Below are 13386 nucleotides of genomic sequence, written 5' to 3'. Positions count from 1 at the left end.
TCTCGTTCGCATATACTCCATGTGATGCTTACCTTAAGGACTTCTCTTCGTATACTCACCTGTCTCCAGCATCTCTCCTTCCCTTCGTGTGCCTCGTCTGCTGTGTGGGTGTGTGTCAGCCAGCTCCAAGTCACTCCAGTGATCTCCAAGCTCCAACGTATCTCTACATGCAACAGAAAGGACAGTAACTATTCCTCATATCACCGGTTCAATACCATCTATCACCAGTTCACTCACCTGTTTGTTGTCTCCAGCTCTACTGTGGTCAATAAAGCTACCATTACCTGTTACATCTGTGTCCGTCTCCTGTATACTGTAACGGTAATGCATTTCCAGACATTACCCGTTATTAATCATACTTTCATACTTTCAACCATACTGGAAATGGCTGAGATTCACTGGGGGGACTCTAGTTTGGAAGATTTTTTTATTAGATTATCTATTGTAGTCATTGGTGTTCTTATTATTATTCTTTTTCAGATTCTTCTTCTTCCGCTCTGGAAATCTATGGCAGCCCATAGAACCGCTTGCAGGAAAGTTATGAAATTTGGCATACAGATAGAGGACAGTCTAAACCAGGGGTCTCCAAACTCGGTCCTGGAGGGCCACTGTCCAGCAGAGTTTAGCTCCAACCCCAATAAAACACACCTGAACCAGCTAATCAAGGTCTAATTAGACATACTAGGAACTTCCAGGCAGGTGTGTTGAAGCAAGTTGGAGCTAAACTCTGCAGGGCAGTGGCCCTCCAGGCCCGTGTTTGGAGACCCCTGGTCTAAACTGTCACCATAACAAATTTGGAGTCTCTAACTCAATCCCTCTAGTGCCACCAACTGTCCAAATTTGCATGCTAATAACTTTTGAACTGTAAGGGCTAGAAACATTTTTTTCCCTCTGATTCTTTGGCTTAAGAAATTCTGTCATGAAAAATGTTCCGCCATTTTGAATTTTCCTTTTTCAAACTCCTCCTTGGCCGTTACTCTGATTTTCACGAAAATTGAACCAGACCATCTTCAGACCATCCATGTGCAAACAAATTTGATGAAGTGCCTTCCAAAAAGAACGTGAGGCTATATCTCCACAAGGCTTTAGCATATTCTGATCAAACTTGGTGTATGTTATGACAACCATGACCTGAGGCTACCTGCACAGTTTTGGCTCAGTGCCACCTAGTGGTCAGGAGATATGGAAAAATTGACATTTTTGCTTATAACTTGGTACAGCATGCTCAGTCGAATGATTCCCAATTTTCCTATATTGGTCAGTTTGGGCATTGGTCATCTAGAATTTTGTTGTGAAATGCTATATTTCACGAACGCATTGGTGTAGCATTACGAAACTTAAAAAATTTGGCGGCAGTTATAATGAAATTTCAAAAAAATGCTAATAACTTTTGATTAAATTAGTCTATTGTAACTGGTCTTAAAAGATTCCTTGGATCATGCCGAGATACCAGTTTTGCCATAGCCATTTTGATATCCTTCAAAAACCTACTTTTTTCGAGCTCCTCCAAGACCGTTTGTCCGATTTTCACCAAAATGAAATCGTATAATCTTCGGACTGTAATGAAAAAAAGTTATGGAATTTGTGTCAATAGATGAAACTGTTTTTGTATACCGATCATGATGCCAAAATGACTCTGAGGCTGTATTTCTGCAATGCTTTGGCATATTGACACCAAACTTTGCATGTGTCATTGTCGTCTTACTCCGACCACACCATATCATTAAGGTCATAAACCATTAAATCATACTAAATGCTTGTTGTTGCAGTTGGTCTGATGCTCGCAGCCATGCTGGCATGACTTAAAGTATTCTTTGTGCATGGCCCCAATAATTACTGCTTGCAGTATTATTTATAATATTTAGTATTGTATTTTTTCTTTAGTAGAATCTTTTTTTTTTTTTTTTTTACTTTCAGTGACCTTTTAGATGTCCTTATAAAATTTAATATAATCTATAATAACCTTAAACATATTTCATGTTTCCTCCAAACATTTTTTTCTTAAATATCAAGATACGCTTGTAAAAACAATCTGCATAGTAATGTATTTAGAATAGATATGTTGCCAGTCAATAGCCTTCTGTAAGAAAATAAAGGGCCAAAACACAGGCAAAGCACTTTAACGTGGGGTCTTTTATTCTCGACTGTGACCAAAGGGACAAAGCATTAAAAATAGCTTTGGTGTGTTAGGTTACAGAACAGATGTTTAGAAATAAAAATAAAATAACAATTGGTTTCCACTCTCCAAGTTATAACAATCAATGTGGCATTTAAAGACAACAAAAAGACAGAAAGACAATAGTAGTGGCCTTTACACCCCCTGGATTATTGAACACAATCCAGATCTCACAGAGGGCCTATTCAGTGTTATTTCTCCCCTGCTCTTGATTCATGATTCATGAACTGAGGCACGAGCAAACTCTCTGCGTGAGCTCGCAATCAATCCTTATCAATCATTGCAGATAACAAAACAATCACCTCAGTACAAGACTCCCCAATGGGATGTTAAATACAAGTGAATATCACTTATATCTCCCACACAAAAGCAATAGGCTTGTTCGAGATGCATCGGCGCTGTGCAGAGCGACAAAAATAACGTTACTGTATGGTTGAAAAGACTGTTTGTGAAGCTTTTTCAGACCTATACATGACAACTGCTCTCTCTGGTTCAGTGGCAGCGCCAACGCAGATTCAAATGTTTGCCGTGATCATACTTAAAGGTTTAATAGACATTGTAATCATTTAGGAATAAGATCTCTTGATTGTTGGAATAGAGATTGTTATCCTATGAAGATTCATTTTTGGGTGAACTATCCCTTTAATGTTTTTAAATAAAAATTACGAGGGGACATCAGGCACACACTCATTTTAGAATAAACACTGCAATATTCCATAAAAATTGGTCAGTTTTGATTTCATGGTGACGAATCACAAATGGAGCTTAAATATGTATGTGTACATAGTACCTACTTGTTAATGTGGTTAGAATAGTTCAACATGTCCAGGACTACAAACAATGATGCTTATGCATTTCTTAACTCAAGCAATGCTTAAGGAAGAGAACCGCATGAGCAGTGGATAATTATCAATTTTCTGTCAGCCACAAAACCCTGTGGTGTCTATTAATTACTGTTTTTCCAGTGGAAATGCTACAGAGCATTCCATTCCCTCTGCATGCATTTTAAATTTCCATTTCTTTGGCCTGGTTTGTATTTGAAATGGAGTAAAAGATTCATTGGCTTTTTTTCTATGAGAGAAGTGAGGATCTCTATGGATATGCCAGACACGCACACACACTGGCGTCACATACGGTCTGTGCTATGAAAACTCAAAACTAATGTCTAAACACTCTAGAACTTGGACAGAAACAAGGTGGTAGTCATCTAGCATACCAAATGTGTCTACCACAGATATACTTACATGCTCCGACAAATGTCCAACACACAAAGTTCATGAGCTGGTTTGTACAGTGCTTCAGTCTCTGATATATATGCTGCCATAGTCAACGTTTATGTTTGCAGGCCAGCTGTGTCTGCTTTCCATATTGATGATGTTTTGTGTTTTTCATCTGTCCTTCAGGTCGCCATGCTCATCCAGTACCTGATAGAAAACACGCCTGCCATATTTGGAGATGATCTGGACAGTCTGTTCACCAGGCAGTTGAATTCAGAGCAGGAAACACATGACTACACAGGTAATTGTGTTGTTCTGCCCTTTGGACCTCATTAATATTAGATGCCTGTTGTACTTAACATACAATAATTAGCCTTTTTGACAGTGCGATTTTACAGTTCTCACACACACATTTAAGTTGTCTGCAGGTATTGAAAAAAATCTAAATCTCTTTCATATAACTCTTAAGACACTGTAGACTTGCCAGTGATTACAATTTTGAGTATTCTTAGAGAGTTTTAGCACAACTCTACAGGCTTTGCTCCTCTGAATTTCAACCCTTACTCTCTCAAGATCCTCTTAAGCTGTCTTAGACTGGATTGAGATGTCAATAAACTATTTAGAACACAATCACAGAGCCTGCTACGCAGTATATATTGCACTATGGGGCAAATTTATTTAACAGGTGTGCCTTTTTTTGCATGTATTTAAGTGCAAAAACCTGTTCTGGATCATGATTACTGTTATTGTCAGCAGGGTTTAAAAATGAAAAAAAAATTGGTTCACTCTGAGAAGAATCAGTACTTTAACATTTCTGTTCCTTCTGTATTATTACCATACTTATTCTTGCCCGTACTTTAATAATAATAATAATAAGTACAGCGAAGAGAAGAGAGTCTTAGTCTGGTATTTGCTGTCTTGTCATAGCCAATACAACATCATCTCAACAACATCAAACCAACTCATGACCAGCTAAGGACCTGCATAAACCTTTATATCAACAGAAAAATATACTTGGATAAACTGGCTTCTTGAGACTCTCCTGCTTCAGAGCACTCAAAGTGAATCATATTGTAAACCCCGCTAGCACATTGACATGATTGGTAACAACAAGGTAGTTTGTGACGTTACTGCAGCTTTTAATAGAAAATACTCAGCAATTGTGTTGACTTATGAATTTGCAGATGGTTTGTCTTAAAGCATAATAAAACATCACATAGATATATAAACAACATTAAAAACTTGATTTTAACCACAGGGTGACTTTAAAATTAAAAATCTGTCATCATTTACCCTCATGTTTTTCATACAATGAAAATCAAATGCGTCGAAAACAACATTTTTGACTTTGAAAATAAATAGCTAAATAAAAATACCTTCTTTTGTGTTGGGTGAATTATTTGAATATTTGTTGTGCTCTGTTCACTGATTTACGTAACTCCTTTAGTAAATGTTCTGCTAATACAAGGCAGACAGCACATGAAAATACCCCTCTATATTCTAAAAATAGTATATGAAATACATGCTCATATACATATGTCACTATTTTGTGTAAAAGTGTTCTAGTATTCGCATGCGTATATTGTCAGCATGGATATTACTAGGATATTGGCTGTTTATTAGTACTTTTAAAGCACATATTAATGCCTTATTCTGCAAGTTCATATTCCACAACCCTTAATCCTACCCAATTCCTACTACTTAGTAAATAGTTAGTAACTACCTTACTAACTATTAATAAGCAGTAATTACGAGTTTATTGAGGCAAATGTAGTAGTTTGATAGTTAGGTGATCGTGAGAATTGAACCCTAATCTAAAGTGTGACCATTGCTTCTTGTTAATTCTTTGATTAAATGGAAGATAAAGACTCTTCTTGTTATGGGATATCATAGCCCTATAATGAGTTCTGCTGCACAGATGCAGATTTCAGTTAATGTAGTAGTTCATTAGGGTATGCTTACAGAAAATATCCATGCTTTTCACTGTATACATACAGCATATCTAAAAAAACTCTGTGATTTTCTGATCTCAGCAGATATTTTCAGTGGGTTTGATATTTGGCTCTCAAAAACAAATATATACACATATAAACTTTCCACAGTGGTTACAATTAAAGGGGACATCGGATGCAAAATTCACTTTTACAAGGTGTTTGGACATAAATGTGTGTTGGCACACAACCACCCTATAATCATAAAAATCCACCCATTGCTTTTTTTTTTTAATCCCCACAAATCATAAGCACTTTGTCAGATCAAGCCGTTCTCAGATTAATGGCAAAGTGACGTCATTTTGCACAGGCCCCTCCCACAACTCTTGAAGGACACTGCTGTTTTAGCTTAGACCCACCTGTAAACAGACAGTCCGCCATTGTTTCGATGCCGCGCAGGTGTACAGTGAGTGAGGCAAAACGCGAGTGAGGCGTTTTGTTGTTGGATAAAAGAATGAACATAACAGTCATCATTTACTCTCGACATCAGAGCCACTGAAGACACAGTGGATTAATTTTGTTTTTGAAGGGAAAATGCCCCCGGATCTAGCTATATGCGTTTATGTCTGCACTTAAAAGTTTGTTTTGTTAAAAAGTTCCTGAAGGATGGATCAGTACCTCCAGAAGACGTGAGTAACCTTATAGATTTTTTATAAATCCTTGCAAATTGCCTTTCCTAATAATGTGCTAGTTAGTTAGCAAGTTCCATGACAAATGTGGCTAAAGTTAAAGGCAGTTCACACCACACAGAAAAACGCCAACACCTCTGTTGCAGTTTGTTGGATCAGGATGCAGCCTCCGAAATGAGATGCAGCTAGTGTGATACGCATGTGATACCCCTGTAGTTTGTCTTCACTCGACTGAACGTTTAATCGCCGTTTGTTGGGTCGGGAATGTCTGATCAGTGTGGTATGATTTACCAACAAACTCTGATGTAATCTGACGAGGCCATGAACCGTTGCCATGACGATGAGGCAAGTTCCTTGCAAAGACTGCTGTTTGACTAACAAGTAATTTTCAAATGTATTTTAATCGTTTTTGAGCATAACTGCATAAATAAGAATGGTGAATTCAATGCAGTATCTACCAAATAGTGTTTACATGGAAGATAGGGGTGGGGTAAACAGTAGCTCATTATCATTTAAAGGGACATGCATCGAAACAGCTTGCTGTGAACAGAGTTGTTTTTGACAAGGTAAAAAGGGTGTTTCTTTACACAACCATTAAGAAATTTTAATCAAGGTATGTTATAGACTTTTCACGAAGACCCTAAAGAATCATACTAACTTGTGGAAAATCGGCATCCGATGTCCCCATTTGTGCATATTTTTAAAGCATTTTGTATTTAAACTAATAAAATATGATTTCATATCTCTGTGGTCTTATCCATTAGTTTTTATTATGTATGTTAAAATGACAGCTGCAATAAACTTTAAATATCTTAAAATTCGTTCTCTTCTCTAGATGCCTCGTATCTTCTTCATCACTCCTCTTCAGAGGACACAGATCAAGACTTCACCGTTTCTTCCCAACTATTCCCTGAAGTACATCCCCTTTTCCTCCCTTTGGCTGCACTTTCCCTGAAAGAGAAGAGGAGACCCCGGCCCTTTCCTACTGATATGCCATCAACAGAAGGTGCCTACAGCTGTGGAACATTGGATTCCATTTCATCACGTTCCAGTGCTTCTGTGAGCATGCTGGGAGTTGGGGAGCTCAGCCAATCACGCGATCGATGCCTCTCGGAACCTTCCATGTATTTTTCCACACCCCAAACACCGGCACAGACTCATACTCCTGTTATCCGCCAATCCAGCTATGATGCCACTGTAATAGACAGCAGAATTGAGCAGTCACAAGGCTCCATGGGGCTGAGCCCAGAACAACAATCACACAATTCTGGAATGGGTACCAGGCGACGACGTTACACTTTCTGGAAGTCGCCACAAATTCCCACACGCTTCCGTCATCCTGCTCGGAGATTAGCTAGCATGTCAAGTCTGTCATCTAATACCACTTCTTCCCTCAGCTCACTGGATAGTACATTGTCCCTTAGCTCCGCCGATCCAATCCCCAGCCCTCAAGATACACAGTCCCGGCCATTTCTGTTCGGAACTGCTGCGAGACTGCGGCCTCTCACACCTGAAATGTCCAGAAAGCGGTGGACAAGTACTTTCACTTATGAAGAGGAAGAGGATGTTTGGAAAGAGAGAGATCAAGAGACTGAAAATGAGAAGGAGAGTGGATTTGAAGCGTCTTTTCATGACTTTGATGCAGAGAAAGTGAAAGATGGAGTGAAAGATGGAGAAAGAGCCGAGAGTGAGGATGCCATGAGCTGTGAGTCCTTCTGTGATATTCATGAGGTTAAAGGTGAAACAAGACAATCCGTGTCTGTGTGCAGCGTGGAGTTTAGTGTGAATCCATTACAATCCTCCACCGCATGCCAGATAGAGCATAATCCTGACATGAACTCGCAAGCAATTTCACTGAATCCCTGCAGTGTATGGACAGTCCCACAGGCGAATCAGGTTGACAATGCGATACAGGAATCCCAGGTGACACAAACACTCACATACACTCCCACAATGATACAAAAGCAATCCATTATCAAAGGAGAAAACTCTGTAAGTCAGCTCCAGCTAGAGCGGGAAAAAAATTCTTGCTCAAACCTGCATGCCTCAGGTGGGCAGAAAGTGAGCAGAGTGAAAATCACAGTCTTTCCTTTTAATGGAAGAGTGATGCTAAAACATTCTGAGGTCACAGATCAAACCACAAACTTGCAGATGGAAACAGAGCAGAAAGTTGAGCCAGGATTCAGTATAGAAAAGGACGGAAAAGTGCGAGAATCTGTTCAGGTACATATCCCACAGACACTGTTTTACGGTCATAATGTGCCGCTAGTGTTACTTTCCACACCACCACAGCAAACGTCAGTCCAGGTGAGGACACGTTGTACTCCCTCTGATGATGTGGGTGTGACAGAAGCAGGTTTGTCTGATAAAGCTAATGTTAGCTTCGTCGCAACTGATATTAGCAACGGTGTAGGCAGTTATCCAGCAGAAAATACCATTCAGAGCGTCAAATGTATCAGTCATAGCGTGAGCTCTCTTGATGACCTGCACAGCCCTGGCTGTCTTACTGAACCTGCTAGTCCCACTGTTAGCATTAGGGGTGGTTATAATGTTAACCCCAGTATAAAGCTCATTCACAGCAATGCTAATCCGAAACCTGCTAGGAAATCCTCAGGAACCTTTCGCCACACAATCTGTATCAAGCTCCCTGGCAGCAGAGGGATGGCACAGAAGAAGTCGTTACCATAATTGAATCCTTCTAGTTATATAATACCATGAGGAGATGAAGTGTATGCAACATTTGATGTCAATGTGTTTTTTTTTGTTGTTGTTGTTTTTTGTTTTTTGTTAGGCATACAGTCTGTAGATTTTATGAGAATCTATAAAGCGAGCCTGTTTGTTTGTGTATATGTATGGAATAGAGGTTGAAGGCATAAAATGAAAAACATTTCCACAAGGATTGCACTGTGGGGTGTGCAATTTCAAAGGCTTCTGCAGAGAGAGCACACAGAGATGGGAGTGATGCAGTTGTGTGAATGGAAAGCTCATATTGCTCTGGCTATACAAAATAAAATGAACTATAAATTCATTAACATTCATATCACAAAACTGAAACCAAAATAAACCAAAGCCTAAAACAAAGTAAAGTAATAAGATGTTGAATGTAATATTTTATTCAAAATAAGACACTAATGTACTGCATATGATTCATGAAAAAGACTTCCCCCCGATTTCACAGACAAGGCTTAAGCTAGTCCTAGACTAAAATGCATGTTTGAGCTGTTTTAACTGAAAGTAACTTGTACTGACAGATCTTAAAATATGTCAGTGCCATTGTTTTGTCTCAAGATGCACACCAGTAATGTTTTTTTCTAGTGTACGTTTATAAAAGATACTTAAATGCCTTAATTGAACTAAGGCTTAATCCTGGCTTAGGCTAAGCCCGGTCTGTGAAACCAGGCCTTAATGTTTAGTTGTTTTCAAAACCTATTAAAAAAAAAAAGATATTTTGAAGAACGTTGGGGTCCAAACAACACTGGACCCCAGTGACTTTCAGAATGTTGACAAAATCAGTCATTTTCCAAAATATCTTCTTTTGTCATTAAAGTCATTAAAGTTTGGCAAAACATAAGAATGAGGAAATGATGACAGAATTTTTGGGTGAACTATCCCTTTAAGATATTAATTAAATATGTTTAACACAATGATTTCAAATATATTAATTGAATTTTACAATATTATTTTTCAGTTTTACAATATACTTTCTAAATTCTGGTCATAAATCATGAGATTAATTGCAAAAATCGTATGTTACCTTTGTCATCTCTAAAATATATGTTTTGTAAAATCTTTTTTTTTCACAGCCCTCAGACCCCTCAGAACCCTAGTTTATAGTGTGTGTGTGTGTGTGTGTGTGTGTGTGTGTGTGTATGTGTGTATATATATATACACACACACACACACACACACACACACACACACACACACACACACAGTGAAGAAAAGCACTGGGAAATTCCAGTCAGGATTCATTTTCAATGAGAGGGAGGTGTGCAGGTGAAATCGAATGAGAATGCTGCCATCCGTGGCTGGCAATTCTCAAAGCAAATTTTATGAATTCGCAATTTCTTTATTTTATAATGGCTCTATAAGAGATTAACACCAATGGAAAAGTTTAGTCAAAACAACATTTTGGCTGGAGTGGTATAGGGGGCACGTGCATACAAAGAACACATAATAAGACGTAAGAAAAGATAATAAAACAGAAAGAATCTGGTGTTGAATGCATGAACAGAAACACGCATGTAGAACTGGAAAATCAATGTGATGCAAACAGTAGACGTCACAAAGTGCATCGCTATAGGAGCAAATATAGTAGAAGGGACCTGTATGTGAAGAGAGCAAAAAAAAAAAAAAAAAAAAAAGATATAACCCAGGGAAGCTGATCTGTGTAAGATGCGGGATGTGTTTAGATGTAAGTGTGCATCAGTAGATCCAGTGAAAACCTTTTTTTTTTTTTATTTATTAAATAATCATTTGGTTCAGAATCATGTTTGTTTTTGTGCACAGTGGTTCAGTGGGAAGCACTGCACCTCCACAATACAAAAACATGCAGCATATGTGAATTGAGGGCACTAAAATCATCCGTAGCTGTGAAAGTGAGTGTGATTGAGTCTATGGGCCCTATAATACACCCGGCGCAATGCTACGCAAGGCGCAGCGCAAGTGTGTTTGCTAGTTTGCGTCCGGCGCCGTTCGCGTTTTCCCGTTCAGCGCCACGTCCTTAAATTAGTAAATGCATTTGCGCCAGTTAGTGCGCCCATGGGCGTGCTGGTCTAAAAAAGAGGTGTGTTCAGGCGCATTGCCGGCGCATTGCTATTTTAAGGAGCTGAAAATAGACTGCGCCTCAGTTGAATCGGTGTGTTTAATAAGTCAGTGTATTTTATAATGTTATATAATATATAATTATATAATATATATAATGTTATATCCTGCTTGTCCCGTAGATGATCTACTCGCGCGCTTTAACTTCGCGCACGAGCAGATCGGTTTCTTCGCTTGAAAAGCGTTCAGCTTTTCCACCAACAAATTCCACCATGTAAATAGCAATCCGCCATGGCGCGAGTGCATCTCGCTCTTAAAGGGAAGGGGAGATGACACTCTGATTGGTTTATTGAACGTTACGCCCATTACTCATTAAGAGAATAGGGACAACCCATTTCAAAAATGCGCCCCGGCGCACGGACCGTTTTTCCGTCGTTAAAATAGCAAAAGTGGATTTGGACACGCCCTGAGTGCACCTGCGTCGTGCGCTTTACACTTTGCGTTTAGATCGTTAAAATAGGGCCCTGTGTGAGTGCTGGGATAGGCTCCAGCATACCGGCCAGCATATCCGCCACCCATACAGAGAATGGATTGATTATTTACCCAATTTGATTATTTACATAATGGCAAGAAAAATTTTCTTCAAGCCTAATATGATGGAAATAAACAACTTATATAAGAGTATCAACTTTTTGATCCTTTCAACTTACTTTTGAAAATTTATAGATTTTTATCAATCTGGATGGAATGTTTGTAATATCACAAACATCACAGAATCAATTCCATTTCTAATGGATATTTGTGCTGTTGTTTCCCACCAAAATACTAAACTATAATACTAAAAGTTAAAATATTCAAATATGTTTGTTTTAAACATTCGATTACTGTAAGAAAAAAAACACGTTTCTTAATAAACTGCCAGCTTTTCGTGCTTGAATATTTAAAGGGATAGTTCACCAAAAAATGAAAATTCTGTGATCACCTCATGTAATTCCAAACCTGTATGACTTATTTTCCTCTGCACAATACAAAGAAATATATCCTGAAAAATGTTTCAGCTGACCCCCCCATATAATTAAAGTCTGTGGACTCCTATGACTTTGAGCTCTATGGATAAAAGCAGCTGAAGCATTCTTTGAGTGTGTGGAGATTCTCTTGACATTCTCTTTCTGTTATTACTTGAAGTCCCGAGTGCATATTTGAAGGGAGAGTGCCTTCCAGATACAACTGCTGTTTATTTTAATGGCAGGTAACACATTGCTTCATGGAACAAACATACAAGGTCTTTTGTTAGAGCAAAAATTCTTTAAAATTGAATAACCTGTAAGAAACATTTCTGCCCCTGAGCACAAGGAACTGCAGGACTGACGGCTCGTAATTTGTGTCTGCATGGATTTCAACAAGTCCATTTAGATTAAGAACTAGACTTGTTCATATTGTGGGGAAAGAATTTGACACATTACGTCTGATTTGCCCAGTTCTGTATTCAGGATAAAATGTACGTTTTATCTTGAAATGTAAGTTGCAATAGTCTTTTCTTCCCTATTGTAACGTTTATCCAAGTGAAACGGCTTCTTGAACAAGAAAAAATGTAGGACAGAATTTTTTTATCCATCAAGAATTGATTGAATCATTAGATTGTTGTGGTTATTGTTGTGATCTCATGTGAGTGACAGGTTGTCTCACCCTTGTGCTGAAAACGTGTCATCAGAGAAGACAAGAGATGTTGCTGCAAGAGGGAGGGGGAGTTATTTTAGTTAGAGATTACAAAGGCAGATTAATTAAAAAAAAAAAAAAAAGATGTGCACAGATAAATTATTCATAATAATTACTGCAATATCCCATAAAAATATGAATTGTCAGTTTTGATTTCATGCCGAATTTAAGTAATATTAGCTGTCAGGTATGGTATTCCTGTGTTTTATCCTCATCCGTGAAAACTGAATGGCAGTACTACACAAAAACCTTGACAGATTTCTTCTGCTATCAAAATTACCTTCAGCAAATCATTGTAATCAGATTAGTGCCTTATAGACTTTAATGACTAAAAACGTGAAACAATGGAAAGGATAAAGCTTGTTATGTAGGATGAGGAAGAAACATTGGGGGGAGACAATACATAATGCATAATAATGAATAGTTGCAAATAATGAATGAAATAAATCTGTCAAAGCAACGATAAATGATTGTGATCAGTCCATCCAAAGTAACATGATAGATGCAGGCAGTGATGAAATACGTTTTCTCTTTCTGGCTGACGGTGGTTATGACTGGATGAGATCCTGCAGTACAGATGAGGAAGAGGTATAGAGGGATGTTTATTTTTAAGGTGCCATCAAACTAGACTTTGTGCTCCAATCACTTCCATTCATGTGAACATAAGAGAACAGGTATAATAGAGTGCTCCTTGCCCACCTTTGGTGAGCTCTGTCCTGTGAATTTTACCAAAAAGGACCTAAAGGTCACAGATTTACCTGAAAGCTCACTATTTACTATTCATTAAAGACAGCTGTTTCTCTTGTCACACGACCACACAGTGGATGCTTCTCAATCAGAAGGCTCATTCTGTGTAATAACACTGCATATCTCGGCCGCCAGGTCATCAAGTT

The 13386-nt window shown here is 38.4% G+C and overlaps 1 protein-coding gene across 1 annotated transcript in view; it reads left to right on the top strand.

Annotated features, from left to right (window-relative positions):
* The window catches only part of arhgap20b (Rho GTPase activating protein 20b), a 56105-nt gene extending 46288 nt beyond the window's left edge, over window positions 1–9817 (top strand). Inside the window, exons 14-15 of the mRNA XM_067407064.1 lie at window positions 3580–3694; window positions 6849–9817. Of these exons, the coding sequence (XP_067263165.1) occupies window positions 3580–3694; window positions 6849–8701 (1968 nt within the window). The 3' untranslated portion in view covers window positions 8702–9817. The remainder of the gene's footprint in view (window positions 1–3579; window positions 3695–6848) is intronic.
* The last annotated feature ends 3569 nt before the right edge of the window (window positions 9818–13386 follow it).

The sequence above is a fragment of the Chanodichthys erythropterus genome, chromosome 13 (genome assembly GCF_024489055.1).
Source record: "Chanodichthys erythropterus isolate Z2021 chromosome 13, ASM2448905v1, whole genome shotgun sequence".
In the NCBI taxonomy this organism is placed as follows: Eukaryota; Metazoa; Chordata; class Actinopteri; order Cypriniformes; family Xenocyprididae; genus Chanodichthys; species Chanodichthys erythropterus.
The sequence above is the reverse complement of the archived record's forward strand: the minus strand, read 5'-3'. Positions and strand labels throughout refer to the sequence as shown.